Here is a 26,776-nt window from a genome sequence, read left to right as displayed (position 1 = left end):
CCAGAGGGGTCGCCCCCAGGTACACAAACACACAGCAAACCGAGAGGCGAGCCCAGTGTCACCCCGACTGGCGTTCCCTCTTCATCTCTGGGAACTGCTGACGGTCGGCAAGGCCGCTGTTCCCCTTGCTGAGGCCTAGGGTGCCAAGTTCAGGGGGCTGCGGGGCTCCCTCTTTATTGAGGTCTGGGTCAGCAGTTTGCGTGAGAAAGGTGGTGGGAAAACTTTGAGGGACGGGGGGAGGACAGGGTGTGAAAGGATGAGGAGCCTCCATGGTGAGCTGCCTTGGAATAGCACGGACACCCCCTGCCTCTCAGAGGGCAGGCCCTCAACATCATCCGGGCTCGCTAGGTTCAAGGGCAGGCAGCCACATCTCACTTGTGCCTTTGATGCCAAGGCTGCATCCCCACATGTGATCTCAGAACTCACTGCCATTTGCCCCCATGGGCTGCCTGAGAAGCGTGCACACACCAGACCCCACTGCGAGCTTCCGGGGAGCATGGCCTCCGAGTCGGAGGCTCCCTTTTGCTGAGAGGAGTGCCTTTCAGGACAGAAGCCCTCCTGGGGCTGCTCAAGACAGAGCAACACTTGGCTACTGTGCCAGCCAGCTGCCCTTGCAAGAAGCCTCGTGGTTTTCAAAGTGATGATCCGGCCTAGAAAGATCAGAGAATGAGTTGTTGTGGATGTTGTGCCATCCTCCAGGAAGGTGGGGTTGGGTCTTTGTGATCTTAAGAGTGATATTATGGGAGAACCGCCCCTCCAGGGGCTCGAGAAACACTCCTGGGTCATGGTGATCATGGCAGAGAGACCGCCCCCATCCCACCGGGTACAGCGGCTTGTCTCCTGAAAAGTGGAAGCAGAGACCGCTTTTGCAAGACCCTGCGTCTCACGTCCAAGGCACAAAGTCAGCGAAGGTCCGGTGAGAAGAACATCACGACTTGGAGGAAGAAAGGCTCTTCCATGAAGAGCTCCAATGCAGTAAAAAGATTTAAATCCACTCACTGTCCAAATATGCCTCATCCTGGACAGGTGGGTGGTAGGAAGTTTTCTTCTTAATTAAAAAGAAATCTTTAAAAAAATGCAGCTATAGAAAACAAGCCAGAGTAGAAGCTTGTGGGGGGGGTTGGTGCAGGGTCGGGGCATCCAGGGGCAGGACCTGTGGGGACCCCGAGGGGAGGGGGCTGACTTTCAGGCACTATTCTAAATGAAGATACCCCTTCTCTGTACAGAGCAATGCGCCTAAAGGAAGAGCAGGATTGCAAAGGCCAGCGAGTCTGACTCTGTGTCCTCTGGGCACTCGGGGGCAGGTAGTGACTGTGAAGGAAGACGCCTGTGATTCTAAGAGCCACGCAAAGCTCTGTGCTTTTAGCATCTCTGCTCTCACAACGTAGAAACACACTGATTCATGTTTCCTTTCTTGCTCCTTGAGGATGCTTAATGCAAACCGACAGTGCGTTGGCTTTGAGGTGCAAAGAGACTGACTTCTGCACACCAGTCGATTTGGAAAAGCTTGGGTCGCTGTGAATACAGCAAAATAAATGAAACTTCCGGACAGGAGGGTGGTGGCGTGGGCTGGTGACTATCCCAGCAGGATGACTGTCCCTCTTTTCATTAAGAAAGGAAGGTCAGTCAGAGCTCGAGGATCTTAAAATACTGGTCAAAGAGCTCCACTTCCTCAGCAAAAATTCAGTATGGCTGTTTGTATTCATCTTGTACTCAGCCCAGGAAAGTGAAGGGAAGCAGCCTTGGAGACATGAGCTGGTCTTGAAGAAAATAATACTGTATTAAAGGGATCTGAGGGAAGCCCAACGGTTTCCTGGCTCCTCTTTGCTTGTAAAATGGCCTCAAAATGGTCAGTTGCAAAGGTCAGGCGCCTGTCTAGCGCCCAGACCCAGTGGCAAGGGTTGGGGAAGAGCATGGGAACTACACACAAGGCTGACACACTGGCTTCTCTCTCTTCCTGAAACCTCAGGCTCCAAAGCTGCCTGGTCACCTACAGCAGTAAGTTTGGGAGAATCGGAAGCCCCACGGGTGGCCTGAGGCAGTGGCTCTCACACTCCGGGGTGCAGCAAAGTGACCTGGCAAGCTTTCTGAAGAAGCGGGTTCCTGGACCGACTCCCAGAGAACCCCGTTCTGTGGGTTTGGGGTGGAGCCCGGAATCTGTATTTTGATGGGAGATGTCACTGCAGGAAGTACAGGGCCCACACCGGGAGAAACCCGGGTAGCTGCCTGGTGGCTGAGACCAGGTCTGACCGAGGCCAACTGGGCAGGCAGGGGAGCATGGGATGTTGACCTTTCACCCCATCCGGGAGGGGAGGCAAAGGCGGATTTGCTCCTTGTCATCTTGTGAAGGCACCCGGGGAAGGCCGGAGGCAACCTGGGGCTGGACGGCCATGCTCAAAGGGCCCTCTAGAGTTCCTGGGCTGGCAAAGCCACCAAGTCCCCTGGGGCTGCTTGTGCCTGGAGACTTGAGATGCCCAGTTAATACGTGCCTCTGCCCTCCCTCGCCCAGAAGGGATGGTGAGTCCTGAGCTCCTTTGGTGGCCCAGCCTCTCCCATTTGCTTGGAGAACCAACCACATCCATCCATCCATCCATGTCACCTGGGCCCCTCGAAGCTCTCAAGACCCTCTGATCCGTATATACTCAAGGGATATACCTGGAGGCCCTGGGCAAACCACTCTCTCCTCTACAAACTCAAGACCTCTGCCCCCTGATGCTTCCATGGGCCGGAAGGGCTTGGGACTCTTGGGGTTCCATGACTACTTATCCTTGCTATGTGTCTCTTTAAAATAGAATAAAGTAATCCCCAAATGCAAGACCCTTGAAAACATACTGGCTCCAGCAGTCAGAACCTGTTCAGAAAGAAAGAGGCCTAGACACCATTGTGCTGAAGACTCTCAGCTCCAAGTACTGGCCACCTTTCAGAAGGAAGAGGAGGCCGAGCCTGAAGCAACGGTGGCATCACGTGCCCCCAAAGGGAAAGTGCATGTTTTGATGGGGCAGAGATCAGGTGACTCCACGCACCCAATGGAAGGTATTCTGGCTGGGGGTGATGTCCCAGTGTGCCTTTGGGCATTTAATTCAGATGGTTACAAGCCAACAGAACGAAGATGCCAAATGAGGAAAAGCTTATAGAGATGGATACAACCAATCCTTTAAAGGTGAAGTGTGGATCATTTTCTACATTTAATAAAAACATTTTCTCATTTGAGGCTCTGGAAGTCTTGAGTCACATTTTTCATTGCTGTTGTAAATCCCCCCCTCCCACCAACCCCCCTCTAAAATGTCTTAAAACACATGGTTTAACAGTGGCTGCACAGAAAATATACACCCTCAAAGTCTGACTTTCTTTTAAATACAAATATACAAAATGTAAACTGAGACAATAGAGAAATTTACAAAACTTTTCTTTAAAAATAATAAAGACAAAATTCAGTTCTAGTTATTAGGATGCTATTAAAATACGTGCAAGTTGTATCCGACTGGATTTCTATTGCAATGTTCGCCAGAGACACGTCCAATCCATCTCGGCTCGAGGGCCGCCTCCAAACACAGACCTGAGTGGAAATCTCTTTGAGGAACTGGGAGGCTCCCCATCTCAGGGGTGGGCCGCCTCCTTCCCCGGCTCCTGGAGGGCTTCCCCGCCCGTCCGCCAGGGTGGGAGCTCCTCCGGTTGCAATTCTGCTTCTAAGAAGAAGGGTCCAGGCTGGTCCCACCGTGGACTTCAGGCCAGAGCTGCAACTAGCTGCTTCCGGTGGAGTTTGAACTCACGTGGTTTGAATTGATGTGGTGGTTAAAACTGGTCTTGGAATTGGGTGAACTCTTGGAATTGTTTTGATGCTGGGAGAGGGCGGTGAGCAGAGAGGACAGAGGGAGAAAGAGCAAGTCAGTCATTGCAGAGTCAGGCCCTGGGGCCCTCGCCTCACAGGGGCCTCGGAATCTGAGCCGGAAGAGGCTCAGGTGACCAGCCCTCCCTCTTGCTTTCTGCTGTCTTCTGTTTTCCCCCCACAGGCCTAGGTCCACAGACCACCCTGTGGGCGGAGGGCTTCTCCTGGTGCCCGGGAGAAGCTATGGAATTCACAGAAGCCCAAGCCAGGAAGGAGGCGGTCCCTCTATATTAATATCTACATGGTTAGACCTGCTGGCCTGGAGTTAGGCTGCCAGTTCAAACCCTAAATGTGCCACTTCTTAGCTGAGTGACCTTGAGCAAGCGTCTGACTCCGTTGGCTGCCTAGCCTTTGTAAGGTGGGGTAGGAGCCACTTGTGCCCAGGGCTGCTGGAAAAAGGAAACAAGGCTGTGTATACAAAGGGCTCTCTTGGGTGCCCAGCTCTGGAACCATGAGCTGCTCACCCTTAGCACCCCCGGCAGTCTCTCAGCATCCCATCCCAGGAGAGGAAAGTTCCGGGCGTCTGCTCCCCCTGTTGGTGGTGTTGTTGGGCACGTGCTGAAGCCACTGTTCTCCACCCCACTAAGTCCTCTTTCCACCCCGGGCAGCAAGCATCTCCATCCTGCATTTTCCAGTGGGCAAACAGAGGCTGGGAGAGGGTCATTGAGCTGCCACCCAACCGGGAAGGGGTCAGGGCTGGATTTGAACCCGGACTGTGAGCTTCCATAGCAAACACCTGTCCCAGAATCTGGGGCTGTCCTGTCAGAGATGGAGGTCATTTCTGTCTGGAATTTCAATTTTACTTGATGGAGGCATTTGAAAATTATATTTTTATAGTAGGTGGAGGTGCGTATGTTTGTGGAATAGGGGGTGAAACTCTCATGAAATTTCTAGATAAAACTGCAAACTTGGGCCCTCAGTCTGCATTTTCTCTCTGGATTCTGCCAGATCCATGCTCCCCACCCTGTTATTCCAGATCCTCTGCGTGGGCTCACGGGCTGTGTGACCTTGAGCAAGTTCCCTAACCCCTCTCAGCCTCAGTTTCCTCATCTGTGAAATGGGGTGATAGGAGCACTTCCGGGGCTCACCCTCCGCTAAGGTCCCCAAGGGAGGGATGCGGTTTTGCCTGCTGCTGCATCCTAAGTCCTCAGGTAACAGTCTGGCATGAGTAGGTTCTCAATACATACTGGTGGAATGAATAGCTGAACGGAGGCCTGGGGTTTTATGAAGATTAAATAAGAGACGCCTTCAAAAAGCACTCAGCGCAGGGCCTGGCCCACGGTGGAGCGCCACGGCCACCTCGTCCCTGTTGTTTAAGGGGGAGGGAGGTGGGATGCCAAGGGTCTGGGGACAGAGCTGCACCTGCCTTCACCTCTTCATCCCCCTGGGGAGAGGGGCTGCTCCTGTGGGCTGGGAGAGAGGAGAGTAAGGAACCAGGGGCTTCGCAGGCCTGGGGATGGGACCACGCCTTCTTAAAGGGCCAGGCCAGGAGGGGGCGCTATAGTGATTAACCCCTTCTTGGTGGCAGGGATGAGGGTAGGGGTTTCTCTCCAAGGCCTGCCTGGTCCTGCCTGGGACATTTCTCCCATTTAGCCCCACCAACCCTTGATCCAACACCAGGCTCTGAGAGAATACCTTTTCCTGAGGGACAAAGTCTCCTCTGGCTGCCGGCTGGAAGGCCCAGCATCAAACTACAGGGCCCCTCTTCAGGAGCCCCGAGGTTCTGTGGGGATCGCCTCTGCAACACCAGGTACACCTGTTCTTTGTCAAATCTTTGCGTGCATAACTGGCGTCGCCTTTACAACGACTCTCAACCAGGGACGTTTTTTGTCCCCAGGCCCTGGGGACATATTTGACCGACACACGGGAGTGGATGCTACTGCCATCTACTGGCTGGAGGCCAGGGCTGCTGCTAAACCCCTAAAGGCACAGGACAGCCCCCACAACAAAGAATAAACCCAACGCATGGACAGCGCTGAGGCTGAGGAACCCTGACAAAGGGTGCACTTTGGGTTTGCCCCTCCGCTCTAGGGACCTCATTAACCAGTGGGTTTCAAGGCACTTTGCACAGGTTGCCTGTCCTTCCAGGCTGCAGCTGCAACCCCCCGTCTCCCCAGCCAGCAAGTTGGTCTCAGTCCTATGGAAGGGTCAGGCCTGGGGTTCCCGGAGCTGAGACCAGGGCATCCAGGTTGGGGTGGGAGGCGAGGGTCTCACCTGACGCTTGAAGAGCCTCTGGAGCAGCCCTTTCTTTGGCGGTTCCGGAGGGTGGCTTCGGTTCAGGTCCGGTGAGAGGGTACCGTGGGGTCCGAACACGTTCAGCTCCTTAAAGCACTCTGTTTCTATCATCTGGAGAAGCGGTCAAAACACAGGCGGGGTGAGGGGCTGTCCAGGTCATCCGGGGGGGACAGGCAGCCCAGCAGCCCGGCCGTGGGTGACACTGTCCCAAGCCTGGTCCTGCCAGGCCCTCCACTCGCCCGGGGTGAGACCCCAGCAGCTCCCCGCCTGCCCATGCCTCTCCCAGACCTGGTAAGCCGTCCTCACTCAGAAGACAGAAGCCGGCCACGGAGGTTGGGATGGAGGCGCTCATCTTCCAGCCACCCTCAGCTCCTCCTTCACCCCAGGGCTCTGCACCGTCCCACTCCAGGGCTGCAGGCTGACCTCCCCATCATGTCTATCTCACATGAACCAGCTCGGACTGGGCTCCATCCCCGTGTGCAGTGCGGTAATGGGAGCACTTTGCTGGCTCACCCTCCACTAAGATCCCCAAAGGAGGGATGCAGTTTTGCCTGCTGGTGCATCTTCAGTCCTCAGGTAACCACCCCGACTCCATCACCCACCTCGGGCCTCCAGCTGCTGCCCGTTTCCCAGCCACGCTTCTCCGGAGTCATCCAGATAGGCCTCTTCTCCCCGCCCCGCCAGCTCCTGAACCCGCCCCAGGCCACCGCCCCAGTCCGCCCACCATAACGACCCCCCCTGCCTCGCCGTCCCTTTCTGTCCTCGGAGCAGCCCCGCCCCCGCTTTGGGGTGAAGCCGAGGACCCCACCGTGCTCACCTCGCTTTGCCACGGGATGGGCACAGAGCCCGTGGAGAACTTGGAGTAGAAGTCGTCGTCCGTGTGGTCCAGGTTGACACCCTTCACCGTGGAGAACTGCTCGATGTCCAAGACGTCCTTGCAGTACACGGCCCGGGGCTGGGGAGGGAGGGATTTGAATGGGGAGCGGGGTGGGGGGCGGGGCGCAGGGGTGGTCTCTCAGGGCCTCCCCCCAGCCCTGGGAACCTGGGCTGCCCTGGCTCAGTGGGACCAAGGGGCCCCCAGTTGGGGTGATGAGAACTCAAGGCGCCTTCCTGCCATCACTGACCCACACAGGCTGTGATGGGGCATGTCCCCAGGAGGACCACTCTGGCCCTTCCCACATCAGAGGCCAGTCAGAAGTGGTAGGTCACCATGCAGGCTCGTCTGCCACACACAGCCCTGGGCTGGGGTCCCAGCTGTGGTGCTTAGGTACTTTGGGAAAGTCACATAACCCCTGAAGGCCTTAGTTTCCTCGCCTGCAAAATGGGGACAATCGAGGCACTAGGACAGGAGGCTGTTGTCAGTGCTGCTATGGACCTGGTGCTGTAACCCTGGTGATCTCTTTCATCTCTCTTGTCCACCAAACATGCTCTGGGGCTGCAGTTCAGGGACTCACAGAGACAAACCCGGGCCCTGCCCTCTGGGAGTTCAAGATCGGTGGGGGAGGGCTCCCAGGGGCTCTAGGAGCCCAGGAATCTGGAAATGAAAACTTCATAGAGGTGATGAAGCTAGGGTGGGTGCAGAGAGACCTCCTCAGACCAGGTGATGCTCTGCTACTGGCAGATGGGAGCCACCCCCTGCCCACGGGTCTCAGCCCCTGGTCCAGGGCCCCTCACAGACATTTAGCAAAGTCGAAGGTCATAAACCAGTGCACAGGCTCAGTCCAGGCTGGGGAGCTACTCACATCTGGAACAAAGGGGGGATCCAACATCCCGGCCTCTAAGCGCTTGAAATTCATGTTCCTGAAGAAGGGGTGTCTCTTGACCTCCGCGGCCCCTTCCTCCTGGCAGCCCAGCCTCTGCTTTGCATCTTTGGTGAGCAGCTGCAAAAGGAAAGCCCCATGAGGACATGCCGGGTGGGGGGCCTTTCCTCCTGGCCAGAGGCCTGAGGGGCGAGGGGCTTTGGAGAGCCTGTGATCACCTCCCTTCCACACAAGAATCCCCGAGCCATCCCCTGCCAAGACATCCCTTCGCTCGCATCCACCAGCCCTGGGCCACCCCAGGTTCCCATCAGACACCGCTCGACCCTGATTCGGGAGGCTCCCCTGAACCGCGGTGCGCTTTGTGGTCCCAGGATCCCAGCGTGCTCAGATGCCTGGAACCCTCAGGAGAGCAGGAGTCCTGTCTAATTCTGCCCACGACTGCATGTCCAGAGCCTGGTGCGTACCTGGCACCCACTAGTGTGTGCTGAACTGGCATTCCCTCTTCCGCTCCAGGTAAGCTACCAAGGGCAAAGGCTGGTCTGTGGGTTCTCTCATTCGTTTACGTGATTCGCAAGTACATTGCAGACTTGCACCCAGGAGGTGCCGAGAGACGGGATGCTGAGGGTCTGGCCTCAGCAAAGTCATGTTAAGAGGACCCATCAGGGCAAGGCAGATGTGACCCCACGGTGGCAAAGGAAATGAGAACTGGCTGTTAGCTGAGGGATCAGGAGGTGGTCTGGGGAGGGGGCTTTTGAGACAGGCTTTCTAAGCCGGGAGAAGGCATTGGAGGGGCCTGTGACTCATCTTTGAGTCTGAGGGAAGGATGGGAGTGAGAGAGATGGGTCAGAGTGAAAGGGACCAGCTGGGGAGAGTGATGGAGGGTCCTGAAGGCCAGGTCTGGAGGTAGGATTTTAATACAGAGGTAGTGGGGAGCCAAGAATGGTTGGGGGTGGAGGAAGGTCATCATCACAAACAAAAGGCAGGATGGAGGGTTATTAGGAGAGGAAGGGGCTGCAGGAACAGACATGCCACCAGACCAAACTGCAGGAAGGTATGAATGAAAGATGGGGAGGGCGGAGGAGGAAGGGGAAGGGAGGGGGAGGGGCGGGCCACAGCTGAAGATGAGGCGGGGCCCCCACATGACTGCAGGGCATCAGCCCCCTCCCCAGTCCCAGGGGAAGCCTGTGCTTCTCTCTCCTCCCCGCCACACTGAGCACTCCACCATGTACACAGTTGGAATCTACTAAGTGTCTGCTTTGAGACAGAAATCTAAGTGGGCAGCTCGCACCTTGGAGGGAGTCCAGCCCTTTCTTCTATCAGTGTCCTGGTGGCCTCTGCATATGCTCATTCTGAGAGGCAGGGGGCCTCCTGGGGTCCACAGTCTGGAGAGGAGACTTGCTGGGACTGCCCTCACCCCAAACTAAGGAGTGAAAGGCGACAGTGGGGCGAGCAACGGATCACGGCCTCGAAGGGATGAAGCTGTGACAGCCGCTCACAACGTCGCCCCACTCGGTCTACCGACCCCCCAGGCAGGCTTGGCCCCATGGACTGGTGGCTCGGGGCCACTCCTGCTCTTCTCCTGGGGCTTTGCTTGTCTCCAAGAAATCGCAGAGGCTGCAAGGCCCAAAGGCTGCAGGGGCTGGCCAGACAGATGACACAGTGAGGGAAAAAGGTGAAGGGTGGGCTGCATGGGCCATGCCAGGCTGTCCCTCAGCTCCTGCCAGGCAGGAATGTTGGCAGGTATCCGGGGCTTCTGCTTTTTTCAAAAGAAGCCAGAAAATCCAGGTTTTTATGTGCTTTTGCCCCATTTAAAAATCTTGGAAATTAACCCACTCTTCACTTTTTTTCTAAAACACTGTTCAGCTAAAATAAACACCCACCTATATGTTGCCTGTTTGCAACCTGGGCATCAGGTCAAGAGTTCATAAATATTATATCAGGTGTAAACCAGGAGAAGCAAGAGGGAGAGATGGTTTGAGTTTAGGTGGATGGGGCAGGCAGAGAGGGCTTCCTGGAGGAGGATGACTAGAGATGGGCTGGAAGGATGGGTGAGACTGAGACGGATACAGGGCTAGTGGGGAAGGAACAGTGCTGGATTCAGCAGGGGCCTAATAAAGGTGGGAGCTGAGGTCTGGGCTTAGGGACCGGACCCAGGAGACAGGACAATGAGATGCATGCACTTCTGGACCACAGGGGCAGTGGAGGGGGTCTTGTGGCTGCCAAGATGGAATGAGGGCTGGGGACTAACTTTATTGCTGTTTGTAGAAAAGTCTTCCTCAGCAGGTGGGGGCTGGAGCTGCCCTGGGCCTCCGAGGTCTCCTTACGATCAGGCCCTGCTATGTCCTGAGCCTGGTGTCCCTTGGTGGTGACAGGGCGAGCCTGGCTGCCAGACCAGATGGGTTGAGGTTACGGGCATGGAGGAAGTCCAAGATCAGACTTACAAGGCCTCAGGGTCATTTGCAAGGAGGCAGAGCAAGACCAGAGGGCTCTAGAGGTTCTTCTAGCTGAGAAAGACGAGGGGACCTTGGTTTTGATATTTGCACCTGTAAGCCCAGGTTTGCCTGGAGCCCCAGGCTCAGCTGCCTCCTTCCCTGTAGTGGCCACCAGGGGGCAGCAGAGGAATAGCAGTGCCCCCGAGCCGATGACTGTGGGCAGGGGGCCCTCTGTGCCTCTCTGTCCTCTCAGCGGGTCCCCTGTTGCTCTTAGGGTGTCCCAAGAACTGCTTCTCTGAATTCTTGACCCTGACCTAGGGCACTTGATGATGCACTGACCTTCCATCCCTCACCCAGTTAGGTCCCAGCAGATAGGTACCTAGTTGCAACATCAACCAAGTATTGTTGGGTCCCCTTTCAACCCCCCTGTTTTCAACCATCCCCGAGGGTACCCCACATTTCCATGTACCTGCCTCTTGCTGCCTTGCTCCTCTTGTCCCTCTATCCCAGCTCTGGCTGCCGTGACTACCTGTTTCCTTGGAGGCCGCCCAGCTGCAGGCTGGCCCAGGCATGTGGTCCGGGCATGTGTTTGCCTGTGTACACGCCATGCCTCCCTCATGGTCTCTCACACACACAAATGACAGACCTACGGTTCCTCTTTGGAAGGGGTCAGATGGCAGCTTTAGGCCAGATCCTTCTCCCCGTGCCTCTGTGACGTCAGACCGAGGCTGGTGAGAGGAAGTGGTCAGGCAGCGGGTGGCCGGCTCCAGGAGGGCAGGCTTCTGGGGGCAGGAGCTAGGCCAAATGGCTCTGGGGTCCCTAGCAGTGCAGCCTCGAATTTTCTAGAAGCAGAAACTTTGCTACTTTTCATCAGTTTCCCAGGCCTGCCTTTCTCTGGACTCTGGCCTGGTTGTTGATGTTCACATTTCAGACCCTGAGGGTCAGATCCTGGTCTTGCTGTTCTAGTTGCAGAGCAGAGGAAGGGACCTGGGGGTTTGCAGGTGCCAAGTGTTGGGCGCTCAGGCCCTTCCTGTCCCCGCATGGCTGGTGTTAGAGGGCGGCTGGCATTAGTGGGCAGCTCCCAGCACAGCAGTACTGAAGCCAGAGGGAAGAGGGCCCTGGGGGGCACAAGTGGGACTCGGGAGCCAGAGAGCCAGGCAGGGAAGGAAGCAGGCCCGCTGGAACCCAGAAGGGCCTCAGTCCAAGGGTGGACTCTCTCCAGCTTCACTTTTGAGGTCCTGCCACCCCATCCTCTATCTGGCTTCCAGCCCCCAAGTCTGGCCCCTGCCCACTAGCCTGACTAAAGGTCCCACCCTGAGTGAGCCCTGCCTGGGGCCGGGTCAAATTCTCTATCTATGGATGCTGTCACTCAGGACCTCAGCAAGTGTGACCAACACTCCATGTAGTGGGTGGAAAACGTGATTAAATGATGTTCGAAGGCCGAAACTATCACCACCCACTGCCTACAGCCCCTGGCCTCAGAGCAGCACCAGGGACCCAGAGCTGGACGGAACAGGAGGCCCAAGGTCAAGGGTAGGGGCTGTCCTGATGCCTTTGTATCTTGGGGGCCAGCTGGGAGCATCCCCTTTCTCCCCCATGCTGACCTCCCCCCAGAGCTGCACATAAGGGAGCCTCTCCTTGCTCACTGCAGCCCCTCTCCCTTGTCACAGAGCCACCCTGCCCCACCCCAGGCTCCCTCCTGGAAGTGTCTGTCAAACACCCCAGTCCACAGACCCTATGGCTTCATGGCCCTTGTCACAGAGCCACCCTGCCCCACCCCAGGCTCCCTCCTGGAAGTGTCTGTCAAACACCCCAGTCCACAGACCCTATGGCTTCATCGCCCACACCCTAGCATGCCCTGCCCCTGCTCCCATCTGCCTGTTTGCTGTTCTCGGCTAGGGGCTGGGAGGGGAGCTGGCACTGGACACCAGCCCTAGGATGATGTCTGGCTCACTGGGAGCTCACCATTTTGCAGATGGACTTGGCCTCCTCGGAGAACTTGTACGAGTATACCTCCTCTGTCTCCAACACCCGGCGGTCCACCTCCTCCCGCTTCACCTTCTCCTTGCGGCCGCGGAAGGGCGACTGGCCCTCGATCATCTCGTAGATGAGGCAGCCCAGACCCCAGTAGTCGGGGCTCAGGCCGTACCTCTGGTTGTTCAGGACCTCTGGAGCTGGGGGCAGAGCAGGAGATCCAGGGGATGTGAGAGACAGCTGGTGGTGGGTCAGAGCCAGGCACATGAGGCCAGGACTGAGATGCTAATGGGGCCTCAGGACGTCCTGCAACTAGGAGTGATGGTACTGCTCGCAGGAGGCCTGGGGCTCCAGGGCTGGGATCCCTTCCCGCTGCTGACTCCTGCCCACCAACTACTAGAAATACCTCCTCTTCCTGGGAGCCTGCCTTGGTTGCTCTTCTCTGCACTCCCAAAGGACTCTGACTGTGGCTTCAGAAGCCTGACCATGGTGGATGGAAATATCCTGTTCCCTTGACGTCTCCCCTACTAGACTGCGAGCCGCCTCATTTCCTGCTGTGCCTGATAACAGGTAGGATGCCTGGCATACAGTAGGTGTTGCACACACATTCGTCTCAATGAATGAAAGTGTGTCCACCCAAAGTAAAGATGATTTTAAATGTATCTGGAATTCCAGCAGCGTCTCACTGTGACTTCCCTAACACTTTGATTAAATGGATTATAGATTCACCAGAGAAGTGCAAGAGAAGATAGGCAGGTCGCATACATCCAGGAAGGCAAATGTATCCACATGGGTGTGGACACTGTGCACTAGAAGATGACACAGATGCCCAAGCAGGCACACAGAGTGCACACATGGATTTATCCATCCATCACTCACCCATCCATCCATCACCCATCCCTCCACCCATCATCCATCTACCCATCATCCATCCACCCATCATCCATCCATCCATCCATCATCCATCCATCCATCATCCATCCATCCCCCATCCATCATCTATCTACCCATCATCCATCCATCCATCAATCATCTATCCATCCATTATCCATCTATCACCCATCCATCCCATCCATCCCTCATCTATCCATCCATCATCCATCCATCCATCACCTATCCATCCACCCATCATCCATCCATCCATCCATCATCCATCCATCCATTACCCATCCATCTATCCATCATCCATCCATCCATCATCCACCCATCATTTATCCACCCATCATCCATCCATCCATCAATCATCTATCCATCCATTATCCATCGATCACCCATCCATACCATCCATCCATCATCTGTCCACCCATCATCCACCCATCCATCATCCATCTATCACCCATCCATCATCTATCCACCCATCATCCATCCATCCATCATCTATCCATCCATTATCCATCGATCACCCATCCATACCATCCATCCATCATCCATCCATCTATCATCTATCCACCCATCACCCATCCATCCATCATCTATCCATCCATCTATCATCTATCCATCCATTTATTAACCCGGTCATCCATCATCCATCAATTATCTATTACCTATTAATCATCTATTCATCTGCCCATCCATCAGCATTCACATAGGTATACATACCTCCGACATACACATAGACACATACCCCATGGGTCCCCCAATATCATGCAATCTGAAAAGGACCCTCTGACACCAGAGTCCAGAACCCTGAGCGTGTGCTGCTGGCATGAGCCCAGAGGAGGACAACAGTGTCCCCATCCCTTGGAGCTTTCTCGAGTCCCCTGCCTCCTGGGGTGAGCGGGTGGATGTGTTTGAGGTGTATGGGAAGATGCCCAGGGAATATCCCTATTTGGAAGGCAGACCCCGGGGGACCAGTGTAGCTCCAGGGCAGCGGTGTCTGAGAAGGCTCAGGGGACACAGGGCAGGAGCCACGGCTGGCCCCTCCTTGGAACGGGGCTCTGTGACACAGTAGGTAGCGTGCTCCTCTCCTTTCTGGGCCCTTCCTAGTGACCTCCCCGCTCTCGAGGTCACTCTGAAAGGCTGTCTGCCAATTCACCAGACCCCTACTACACCCACACCCCAGGCAACTCTGTGTGTCAGCTCTGAAACTGCCCAGGGAGGGGTGTGGCTTTGAGACACAGGCGGGGCTGGGGGTGGGGGCTGGAGAACTCAGTGTAGTCAAGACACCCTGGGGCCCCAACACTTCCCTGACCCTGGCTACAACTTCCCGCCTCCCACGTGACTACTTCTGCAAGTTGCACAAAGAGGCCAGTGGCTTCGAGGGCCCAGCTCAGGGAGGAGCCATGCCTACACTCACCCATGTAGCCAACGGTGCCCACCCGGCCGCGGATCAGGTCTCCCTCGGGGATCTTCACGGCCAGGCCCAGGTCCGAAATCCTAATGTGGCCTGATGGGGGACAGCAGAGTCAGCGGGTCCCTGGGTGGTCTTGCGGACATCTGATCCACCCTGGGCAGGGCCCTAGACTTGCCATGGGGCCCTCGCCTTTCATTTGTACCAAGAAGAGTGGTACCCAGTGGGCCATGCAGGGTGATTGTGAACCATCGCGAGAGTCAGGTGTCAGAGGTCAGGGGTAAATTATTACTTTTAGGGAGAAAAACATAAAGATGCAATAGGACCCCTGGATTCAGCTGGATGATGGCAGACCAGCCTCATAAAATGCCCTAAGGGGCTTCTTGTAAGGCTAACATCACAAAGTTTAAGATGCCTTGGCTCGATTCTGGGATTGATTCATGGGAAAATGTGAGATTCTCCTGACATTTTGCAACAATTTGCTTAAGGGGAAAAATCACAAAGCAACTTGGGAAGCAACTCCCTGTTCTGCCTTGTTGGTCTTTGGGGTTGTTTGTTTGTTTCCCTTTGGAGAACCTGCCGCCCAGACCAGCAGAGACTGGGAGGTAGCATTGGGGCTCCCGGGCCAGAACTGACCCCCAAAAGGCAGAGACGACCCCGTGCTAAGAGCGCACCTTGGCACTGTCTCTTCCAGCGGCCAACCCGGCAGGGTCATGGCCTCATCTGACCCTGCAGGAAGGAACACTGAGCCACTCCCCAGCCTGGATTTCAACAAGGCCTAAAGCGGGGAGCCCCCCCAAGAGGCTGGAGCTGAGTGGAGCCTGCTGGCTCAGTGGCCCCCAACGAAGGCAGGAATGGTGCGAGGGGAGACAGCATGCAGATTCCAGCTGTTGGGTGACAGATTGGTCGTAGGCACGGTTCTGAGACCAGCAGGGAACAAGAACCCTTGGGGGCTCTGGGTGCATACACAGAGGGGCAGTGGGCCCTGAGCTCTCGGCCTGACAGCATCACACTCAAACCTCTTCTCGAGGTCTTCTCCCTCCCCTTCCCTCCCCGTGGCCTGGGATTTGCTGGCAGGGAGACCTAGTTTCGGGTCTCCACTCCCCACTGATATTTGGGGGGGCCTTGGAGAGTAGGCTCCTGTGAGCCTCAATCTTATCATCTGTAAAATGGGCACAGGGTCAACTGGCCCTGCTCCCTCTGTAAAGATAGGGCAATTTAGTTAGACAGAAGATGTGACAACCCTTTCCCAGGTGTGATAGTCTAAATAGTCGCGAGGGGCTCCTGTGGTGGCTCTTTGTTATCCATGTGAGTGTGCACAAACACACACGAAAATAACAATGATGACAGATAAGTAATAACACCTAACATAGAGCTGGCTTCCCTGGTGGCTCAGATGGTAAAGAGTCCAGCTGCAATGCAGGAGACCGGAGTTCAATCCCTGGGTCAGGAAGATCCCTTGGAGGAGGAAATGGCAGCCCACTCCAGTATTCTTGCATGGAGAATCCCACGGACAGAGGTGGTTGGTGGGCTACAGTCCGTGGGGTCGCAAAGTCGACAGGACTGAGCGACTAAGCATGCACGCACGCACAGTTGGTAAAACAACTTATCAAGGTATCTTGTCAGAACCTCAGCACCACCCTCCACCATCTGAAGAAGGCAGGGCAAGGCCCACTGTTTCCATTTCACAGACTAGAAAGATGGGGTGAGGGAAGTTGCGTGAGAGTTAGATGTTTGCCCAGAGTCTCTGGAACCCTCCACTCCTCACTCAGTGCTGGTTCTCTCTTTCTCTTCCTGTCCCCCACCCTCCACTGCAACAATTTGCTTAAGGGGAAAAATCACAAGCCACATCCTTCTTTGCCAAGTAGGAGCTTTGTCCACGCCCTCTGCCCTCCCCTGGACCCTGGGTCAGCATCTTTGAGTCTCTGTTGGAAGCCTCCTGCTCCCTTTGGGATGTGACGCTCAGCTACAGAGCAGGAAAAGGATCCCCGGGGCTGCTGCCTGACTTACCGTAATCGTCTAACAGGATATTTTCAGGTTTCAAATCTCTGAAAGGGAAAGATCACCAGCATGTGAATGTGAGTGTTCTGGGTGGCAAGGGCACACCAGCGTCTGTTGTGGACCCCCTTGAGCTACTCAAGCCTGAGTATTCCCTCCCCAACTCTGGGCTCAGGAGGTCTGGTCTCTCTCTGGGTCAAGACCATCTTGGGCTCACTTCTCTCCCTCCGGTATTAACTTAAAACAAGTGCTGCTGTCTGCCATAGGTATCCTCTTGACTCTGGAGAGTGACTGAAAAGGAGTTAGGCAAAGGTTAGTCTGTGCACCGAGGACCCCTGGGGCTGGGAGGTGACAGACCTCCTCCAGGGATGGGAAGACCTCGAGGTCTCCGGATGCCCTGAAGGCAAGAGCCAGGCCTGGGAATGAAGGGAGAGAAGTTATTGAGGACAAAACCCCAGCTGTAGAATTGGGTCAGAGAATAGTAAGGGAGAGAATGGTAACCTCCAGGACAAAGACCCACTTTGGGATGGGGCCCCCGGGAAGCCTGGCACTTTCCCCAGCTCCAGCTGAGCCACAGCCTGGGAGGAAGCAGAGCCACCAGGCGCAGCTGTAGGCGCGGCCACCTCCTCCAGTCTCCAAGGTCTCTCTTCTCTTTACAAGACATGGTCATGCTCATGAGAAAGAGAACCTTTCCACTGTAAGGGGGAGAGGCAGCAGAAGTGTCTGGTTTTATTAATAAAAGCTCTTCTCTGTGAATTGAATAACCAACAGGACAGGGTGTGTAATGCGGGTAAGCCATTGTGCAGATGCCACACATGGCATCTGGACTGAGGATTTGGTTCTCAACCAACTGGCTTTGTTCATTAAACTGAGGGCAGCTGTCCTCATGGGGAGAGGTTCATGTGTCCAATCCAGTGATGCAAGCTCACAAAGTGATAATTGGGGTCTGTATGTGTTTACTTATTACAACATACTTTTGTTGCCATTGTTATTAATTTCCATGCTTTTGATGTGCTAACCCTTCCAAATAAGGGCAGGAGACCTCATTTCAATTAATCGGCCACCACCGACCACCAGGTTGGAAAGACAGCTGGCTAGTGGGCACAGAACCCACACCCACAGAGAGGCTATAGCAAGGGGTCGGGCCAGGCAGGCACCGTGGTTCTCTTTCTCCCTAGTATTATAGAAAGGCTAGAACTTGGAGGGATGCCTTTTTTTCTTTTTCTTTTTAAGAGAAAAACAATCAAGTAGAGGATTCTTTTTTCAACCCTTAGGGAAATTTTTCTGACTCTCTTCTCACTTGAATGAAAACAAAACAAAAGCATAAATTGGGAGGTGTGGGGGGTGGGGGGAGGGCATGTCATCAAGACCATTCCTCCTTATTTTCAAAACCTTGGGCTCCCAAGATATTCTTAGCCAATAGCCCTGTGACAAAAGTCTTCAAACTGGGGTGTGTGTGCCCAGTGGGGGTGGGGGATGAGAGAGTCACCCATGTGCTGGGACTTCAAGAATATGCATTTCTAGATCCTTAGCATCATAGTGCCTTGTCCTAGCATCTTACAGGATCTCCCCTCCCACCTGTCCTTTCTCAATAGCTCTTCTCCCAACTGACAGAAGAAAAGCAAGTTCCTCCCTACTCCTGCATATTGCTATGGTGCCCAGCTCCATAGGGTGAAACCTCCAGGGTCCCAATTAGAAGTGGGACCTACTCATCATAATTATCAGGGCAATTCAACAGAAGAAATTACTTTAACACTTAGAGCCTTACTGTCAGTGAGAATTTTTTAAAAATCTTATCTACATCCATATATTTCAGAGTGGAATGCTGATCATGGACTTTTATGCAAAAAGTATATTACAGTAAAATAACAGTCTCTGGAGGCTGAAGGAAGTAGAGAATGATAGAAAATTCCTTACCATTAAAGAGTTTTCATGCATTTTTTTCTAGTTACATGATGGTGGAGGTCAATTTGCTACAGCAATTAGATTCCACTGGATACCTTTAGATATGTGATGTCACTTGAGTTCAGTTTAAAAACATCAGTAATACTAGCCACTATTTTAACATATGATGGAGTATTTTAGGTGTCTACTTAGAACATATGAGGGCACAGAGATTTTCAAAATTCTTGGAGGAGGCCTGCGAGAAGAGTCTGAAGGCCACTGGTCACAGAATCTGGACACCTGGTCCTGGGGTGGGAGAGACCGGGGTCCATTCTGATGCCTGCTTCAGTGGGGATCCTACAGAAGTCCTGCAAGGGTTGGTTCTGGATTAGACCACCAGGCTCCACTCACTGAGCTTCCTGGGTACTGGGTGGGAAGGGACCAGTGGCCCAACCTCATCGACTCGGAGGGAACACCTGGCCCCCCGCCAAGCGATCCCCCTCCCTTTCTCGGTTCCAGGGTGGGAGTCTGTCTGACTCAAGGGTGATGACCTGGCCTCAACTCGAGGGCAAGGCTGAGTGACCAATTCAGAGCATGGAAGGGTTGGCCTCACTCACTCAGGTTCAGATGGGGGACCTGGGGTTGCCTGCTCACCTGTAGACAATGTTCTCATGGTGGAGGTCCTCCAGGCCGCACAGGATCTCTGCCGCGTAGAACAGGGCGCGCTCCTCCTCGAAGCCGGGGTTCCCCATGTTGTAAATGTGGAACTTCAGGTCCCCGCCGTTCATGATGGTCAGGACCAAACACAGGGCATCCTTGGTCTCGTAGGCATAGGCCAGGTTGACCTGGGAGCACAAGACGGCCATGCACTGGGGTTCCAGGGACCCCCACATCTGCTCCTCTTCCTCAGGGGTCCTTGAAGCTGGGTGGGAGGACTAGCGTGGGGAGCTGCAGCCACTTCACACCACCCCCTGAGCCCCATTGCTGCCCCTCCATCCAATTCGGCAGTTCCAGGCAAGGAAGCAGAGTCAGAAGGGGCAGCTGGCACCTTTCATGGGTCCCGACAGGACGGTGTCTGTTGCTTTTAAGTCACAAAAGCATGTGCGTGCATCAGGTGGTTAGAACTTCTGTCCCCTTTGGGCATCCCCTTACAAAACCCGCCAGTTCTGGGGAATGCAGGCAGCCTGGGTGGATGGTGCTGCTTGCCATCAGGCACAACTGGTGGGGGTGTAACTGGGGGAAATGCACATGTTCTCTGACAGAGTGATTCCTCCGCCAGGAATCCATCTCCTGGACATCCCCACAGAAATACGCCAAAGGGATGTTGAAGGATGGATGGACCCGGGGCAGCCTTGTCTGTTGTGATGCCTTCAAAACCAGAAGTGATTTCTACCTGTGGCTGCACAGGTCACGGCCTCTCTCCTCCCTGTACACAGGAATGGTGCACAGCTTTAAAAAAGAGGTGCAGCTATCTGTCAGGTTATAGAAGATTTACAATTTAAGGGAAGCAATGCTTCAGGCTAAGATTTGTTGCAAGATCCCATTGGCTAAAAATAATAAAGCCTGTATATGTATCAAGTGAAGTGAAAAGTCTCTGTCATGTCTGACTTTTTGCAACCCCGTGGACTATATAGCCCGCCAGGCTCCTCTGTCCATGGGATTCTCCAGGCAAGAATAGTGGAATGGACTGCCGTTTCCTTCTCCGGGGGAATCTTCTGAACCCAGGAATTGAACCCACATCTCCTGCATTGCAGGCAGACTTTTTACCGTCTGAGCCACCAGGGAAGCCCAACATGTCTGCAGTGGTTACTCAAAGAGGGAGGCTTCTATGTTTACTTGGCATCCTTCTGTGAGGTTTGACTTTTTTACCCATATATATATGGTGTTTTATAATAACAAGTGGGAGAGATGCTGAGAGCTGGCCAAACACAGGTCCCCTTCCAGGTCCCCACTACCCCAGCGGGTGTGGAGGGGCATCCGTCTGCGGGAAGGTGGAGAAGGATGCCTCATCTGACAGGACTTCAGATGAGAGCCCTTTGCCGCTTCCAGCTACTCTGAGTTGGGGGTTGGTTTGTTACTGCAGAAGAGCCTTGCCTGGACGGAGTAACAGGCGGGTATAAACGAGATGGGCCTGACGCTTCGGGCTCCTATGATGAAACCAGCCTAAGGGGTTTGTGGAAACAAAGCTCCTTGGCTGGGCCCCTTTCTTCCACGGAGGTATTAACAGAAGCTCATACCTAGAGGGGAGCCAGCCTAGCTCCAGGGACAGGACACAGTCAGTCCCAACTGCCTTTAGAAGGATGGAGCATTGGACACTTCCGGTCACCTGGAGGGGGTGCTCTGCTACACTTCCAGTCACCTGAAGGCGGGGCTGTCCCCCAGGCCCTGACACTTACCACAAACCGACTGTTGACCTTCTCCAGAATCTGCTTCTCATTCAGGGCCATGGACTCCCCTTTCCTCTTTTTGATCCTCTTCTTCTCCAAGCGTTTGCAGGCGTACATTTTACCCGTGGCCCGAACCTGGCAGGCACAGACCTGTGGGGGCAAAAGAGAAGACAAGCGCAAACGGCACATGAGACCAAGCCGTTCTGAGGCTCCTCCAGGCCAGGATGTGGTGTCTCCAGGGCTGGGAACCACAGCGGCCAGAGCCGGCCGTGCCCTGGCCTGTGGGTATACCAGCCTCAGGAGTGAGCAAGACCTGGCCATGGACCCACTGCTCCCAGGACCCTGCCGTCAAGATGACTTTGGTGCCATCTCAGGTGAACCCAAGCCCTTGGAGGTGGAGAAGCAGCCATCTATACCAGTTTACATGGCTGGCCGAGGCTGAAAGAACCGTTCCTGTCTCAGGGGCAACTAGATTTTCTCTGTCCCAAGCTTCCAACCAGATGCAGCTGCTAATAACTGGGGACTTTGAAGGACCAGCTGCTGGTAGGAGAGGCTTATTTGGGGAGGGGGGCAGCCATGGGAGACCCCTGGGAACTCTGACTGTATGATTTGGAGGAATGAGACCCAGGGCATTTGGATCTGATCTTAGTTCTGCCCTTATTCGGCTGTGTGACCTTGCCTGGGTTACCTAACCATTCTGAACGTCAGTTTTCCTCATCTCTAAAACGGGAATGACAAGGTTGGGGAAGATCAGGTTAAGCATAACAGTGCATATTAACAGCATGGCCGGGCCATACTTAGGCCCCTCATGTCCTCACTTTACCCTCCAAACACAATCAAGGACACACATTTCCTTCTGTAGACTTGAACCCTGCCTGAGGCTGGCTCCAGCATCTCCATCCAGCCACCCTCCTTCCCTTCCTCAGACACCGGTGACCTTCCCAAGGCCCCAGCCTCACCCGCCTTCTCCACCAGGGGGCGCGTGACCCAGCCATTTGCTCAGAAGCCCTGCTTTGGACACTTTTCAGGCCAATCCGGAAGGGACAGTAAAGGTGACAAGAGTCCAGAAACTTTTCATGAATATGTGGATGTTCACTCACCTCCCCAAAGCCCCCTTTTCCTAGTACTCGGTACTGCCTGAAAGTGTTTTTGGTTACCGGTTGCCTGGAAGAAAAGCAAAAATCCAGCATGGGTCTCATAGCATTAAGATGCAGAATTAAGAAACAGACAAGGGCAGCATTGAGAGGAGCTGAGCGGGGCAAGGCACACACCTCCAAACCCCGCCCTGGGAACCCTCAGGAACCACCGCTGCAGATGCGACCCTCAACCACTGGCTCAGGGGCTGGGCGCCCTCCGCCCTGGACTGGAAGGAAAGAGCAGGAGGCTTGAAAAACGTGAGCAGAGGCTGCTTCACTGCACTTTCCCTGTGGTTCCCCTCTCTCTCCCAAATGCAAATTCTGCGGCTGCACTCAGAAGGAAGCTGTGTCCTCAATGCAGGGAGAAGAGAGAGGGCCAGGAGTCAGGCTCGGTGTCCCATGGAGGCCAGGAAGGAAACCGCAGCCCCGCGTCCACACCTGCCTGGCGGAACAGCTTGCGCCTCCTGTCCCCAGGCGCCCGAGCTGTTCCTTCCTGCAGACGTGCCCTGGGAAGATGGGCCTCCTGGGAACACAGAGGCTGCTGATCCCTACGACCAGTCTGGTTACTCTCTAAGGACCGAGGGCGTTGGACTCCCCTGAACCCCAGGACAGGGGAAGATCCTGTCTGCCAAAAGGTGTGTGTGTGTGTGTGTGTGTGTGTGTGTGTGTGCGTGCTCTGTCGCTTCAGTTGTGTTCGACTCTTTGCGACCCTATGGACTGCACCCTGGGTAGGCTCCCCTGTCCATGGGATTTCCCAGGCAAGAACACTGAAATGGGTTGTCATTCCCTTCTCCAGGGGATCTTCCCGACCCTGGGGTTGAACCTGTATCTCTTAGTCTCCTTCTTTGGCAGGTGGGTTCTTTACCACTGCTGCTACTGCTACTGCTAAGTCACTTCAGTCGTGTCCGACTCTGTGTGACCCCATAGACGGCAGCCCACCAGGCTCCCCCGTCCCTGGGATTCTCCAGGCAAGAACACTGGAGTGGGTTGCCATTTCCTTCTCCAGGGCATGAAAGTGAAAAGTGAAAGTGAAGTCGCTCAGTCGTGTCCGACTCTTAGCGACCCCATGGACTGCAGCCCACCAGGCTCCTCCGTCCATGGGGTTTTCCAGGCAAGAGTACTGGAGTGGGTGCTGTTGCCTTCTCCATCTTTACAACTAGCACGACTGATATTTATGACTAATCACCTTATGTCTCTCGATTCCCCATTTTAACTAGCCAAAACCATTTATAATGTCTAATGAGACGAGCCTCTGATCATGGGGCAAAGGTGGGGCTCATGGAGTAAAGAAAGAAATGGCCACTTAGTTGCAGCAAAGGACTCCACCTTGTAGATAGCGTGTGTTTTTTCATTGCTGGCCTATTTGGCTAAGAAAAGTCAGGTTTTTTCCCCCTCTCTTTTTTTGGCTTTAATGAGGTGTAATTGAGAAAGAGTGTACAACTTGATGTTTGGATATATGTATACATTGTGATTCATTGGAAAAGACTCTGATGCTGGGAGGGATTGGGGGCAGGAGGAGAAGGGGACGACAGAGGATGAGATGGCTGGATGGCATCACGGACTCGACGGACGTGAGTCTGAGTGAACTCCGGGAGTTGGTGAGGGACAGGGAGGCCTGGCGTGCTGCGATTCATGGGGTCGCAAAGGGTCGGACACGACTGAGCGACTGATCTGATCTGATACATTGTGAAATGATCATCCAGTCAAGCTAATTAACATCCTATCACCTCCCCAAATTAACATTCCCCCCTCCCTCCCTTCTTTCCTTCCTTTCTTCCAAGGACACTTAAGATCTACCCTCTTAGCAAATTTTCAGTAAATGATACAGTACTGTTAACTCTTGTCCCCTTGTTGTATGTGAGATCCTTAGAACTGACTCATCTTGCGTAACTTCAACCTTGTACCCTGGGCCAACATCTCCCATTTCTCCCATCCCTTCCCTGCCCCTGGCAACCACCACTCTACTCTCTGCTTCTATGAGTCTATGTGGATTCCACATATAAGTGAGATCACGCAGTACTTGTTTTTCTGTGTCTGGTTTATTTCACTTAGCATAATGTCCTCCAGGTCCGTCCATGTTGTCATAAATGGCAGGACTCCCTTCTTTTTTTGTTGTTTTTTAAGGCTGAGTAATACTCCATTGTAGAAACACGATCCTATTTTACTCTCATGGTCATTGCAGCATTACCCACAATACTCAAGAGATGGAAACAACCTAAAAAGCCATCAATCGATTAATGGGTAAGAAGAAGCAGCTTTTACCATGTTAAAATCGGCTCTTGACTCTCAAGGACTATCTTTGAGCATCCCCAAATTCCACCCCAGGTTTCTTCCCCAGCATAGGGATTGGCATGGGATTGGAATGGGCCAAAGAACTGGGTCAGCTCAAGAAAGACCAATCAATCTCCAGTCACCCAGTGTCTCCTGAATGAAACTCCCATGGAAACTCTTCTCGCTGCTGGGTCCTGAAGAGGATTTGGGTTTCAGTGGGAATCACAGCTTCGGCATCATGCTGTTCTCTTAGGCGCTGTTCTCCTGGATGCTGCCTGGCCTGTCTAGAATTCATGTGTGTGATTCACTGCCTCTTCCTAGTTTTCTTTAGGAAGCGGGGTCCAGGCTGCCCCTCTGCTGGACTCCCCCTTGCTCTGCATCTTGCACATGAGCGGCCTGGCCTGGAGCAAGCCCGCCATGCGCCTGCATCCAACATGCGGCCCTGGGAAGCGTTTCCTCCAGCTGCCCTCGAAACCACATGAAGGCGTCCGGGCCAACAGTTTACGATACATGGAGAACAAACAGTCGGCCGACATTACCACAGAGCTCCTCTGCTGGGGGAAATGAGTGTAATACAATTTCCGAGGAATTTCTTGGTTAACCTTGGGAGGGAAAAAAATCCCTTTAATATTTCAACAGCACAGCACCAACAGGCCATGATCTTGTTAGCAAGAAAAAAGGCGGGGGGGAAGCGGGGCTGCTGTCAGTCATTCAGGGCATTTCTAGGCCAGGGTCCTGCTTTGCTGGCTTCAACAGCTTCATGGCCTCAAAAGGGCATAACTCTTTTGAGGTCAACACACCGATTTTAAAAGTTCATTTCTCTATTTCATGTGTTTGGTCCTGACAAGTAAAGTGAAAGCCAGGGGCCACAGCTAAAGGCTTCCTTTGGAACAGGATGCTGGATAAACTAAGGGTGAAGGACTTGAGCCAGGGACCTGGCCTTCAGATTCCAGCCTTGCCAGGCCATTGCTGTGTGACCCAGGGCTAACCCATCAACCTCTCTGAGCCTTGCATCTTCAGTAAAATGGAGATATTGAAAAGGTATCTATATCTATATCTATATATATCTCCAAAGGTTCTCTGTAAGCCTCTTAGTGTCAGATGTCATCATGAGCACTCTAAGGATAAAGGATGTGGTGCCTTCTGAGGGTCTCTATGGTAACAGTCCCCATTGCTCGAAGCAGCTTGTTCACGGACACAGGTAATCCCGATAATCTGCAGTCATTTGGCAGATGGGCATGCTTAGGCTTTGAGAGGTAAAATGAGATGCCCACGGTCTCAGTTGGTAAGCGGTACAGTTGGAACTGGGGTCCAAACAGTCTGTTTCGGAGACCAGGTTTGGTGTCCTGAGCCCACGCCACCACCCCAGGAAGGTGGGCACAGTTCGGGGTTGTGTGATACAGCCCAGGGCTCCAAACTGTGGAGCAAGGTGGGGCAAGATGAATACCTCCCCACCAGACTGCGCCCCGCAAGGGTCAGCTGCTGCCTCCAAAACGTTAGACAGGCGTGGTGATGGCCGAGCCAAAGCGCTCAGTGATGATGCATGACAACGATGACATTCAGCCGTTCACCTCCCAAGGAGGCCGGCTTTGTTGAGCTGTGTGCTGTGCTCTCATCGCGTTCTCACCACGCCCACAAGGCAGGCACTGCTATCATCCCCACGTCACAGGTGAGGATGCCGAGGGGTGGAAAGGGGAGCGGGCCCCCAGGAGGAGGCCGAGCTGGGACTCAGATCAGGCTGTGGGCTCTTGGTGGCCCACGCGAGGGTCCTGGAGCCATGACGTGCACGGGCAAGGTGGCCAGAAGCAGGCCACGTGCCAACAGAGATGCCCGTCCACTGCTCCTCTGTCACCCCATTGGTCAGGGTGGAGACAAACGTCCCCCAGGATGTAGGGCGGGGTGTATCCTCAGATCTCCCTGAAGAGGGCAGGGAGGGCAGCGAGTACAGCTTTTCGGGGGTTCGTGTCCCCCAGGTGTGTGTCCTAGGCATCTGCAGGGGACTCAGCACGGATCCAAAACCCGTGCAGGAGTTCCTGGCTTTCTGACCACAGTGTATACGTACAGCAACGAGTGCCAGACCTCCTGCACAGGAACCCTGGTGGTGGGAGGGGGAGCTCTCATCCTTGCCTACCAGCTCACCCCGTATGGCTTTATTTTTTATTTGCTTCCCTGATGGCTCAGACGGTAGAGAATTGGCCTGCAATGCAGGAGACCCGAGTTCGATCCATGGGTGGGGAAGATCCCCTGGAGAAGGGAATGGCAGCCCACTCCAGTGTTCTTGCCTGGAGAATCCCATGGACAGAGGGGCCTGGCGCACTACAGTCATGGGGTTGCAAAGAGCCGGACATGACTGAGCAAACTAACGGTTGATTTACAATGTTGGGTTTATTTAATTGTTTTTTATTTTTGGCCACACCCTGTGGCATGTGGGATCTCAGTTCTCTGATCAGGTTTCAAACCCACATCCCCTGTGTTGGAAGGCAGAGTCTTAACCACTGGACCACCAGGGAAGCCCCCACAGTA

General features: G+C 54.3%; 1 protein-coding gene across 2 annotated transcripts in view; it reads right to left on the bottom strand.

The window, feature by feature from the left end:
- Positions 1-3,159: 3,159 nt before the first annotated feature.
- GRK5 (G protein-coupled receptor kinase 5) overlaps positions 3,160-26,776 on the bottom strand; it is a 225,042-nt gene continuing 201,425 nt past the window's right edge. For both annotated transcript variants that reach the window (XM_055560168.1, XM_055560169.1), the window contains 10 exons: positions 21,947-22,010; positions 20,856-20,996; positions 19,114-19,304; positions 16,588-16,625; positions 14,584-14,673; positions 12,279-12,487; positions 7,864-8,001; positions 6,939-7,076; positions 6,101-6,232; positions 3,160-3,839 (listed from right to left, as the gene is read on the bottom strand). In XM_055560168.1, coding sequence (XP_055416143.1) covers positions 3,741-3,839; positions 6,101-6,232; positions 6,939-7,076; positions 7,864-8,001; positions 12,279-12,487; positions 14,584-14,673; positions 16,588-16,625; positions 19,114-19,304; positions 20,856-20,996; positions 21,947-22,010 — 1,240 coding nt within the window. In that variant the 3' untranslated portion in view covers positions 3,160-3,740. The remainder of the gene's footprint in view (positions 3,840-6,100; positions 6,233-6,938; positions 7,077-7,863; positions 8,002-12,278; positions 12,488-14,583; positions 14,674-16,587; positions 16,626-19,113; positions 19,305-20,855; positions 20,997-21,946; positions 22,011-26,776) is intronic.

Source organism: Bubalus kerabau, chromosome 22 (genome assembly GCF_029407905.1).
Source record: "Bubalus kerabau isolate K-KA32 ecotype Philippines breed swamp buffalo chromosome 22, PCC_UOA_SB_1v2, whole genome shotgun sequence".
In the NCBI taxonomy this organism is placed as follows: Eukaryota; Metazoa; Chordata; class Mammalia; order Artiodactyla; family Bovidae; genus Bubalus; species Bubalus kerabau.
The sequence above is the reverse complement of the archived record's forward strand: the minus strand, read 5'-3'. Positions and strand labels throughout refer to the sequence as shown.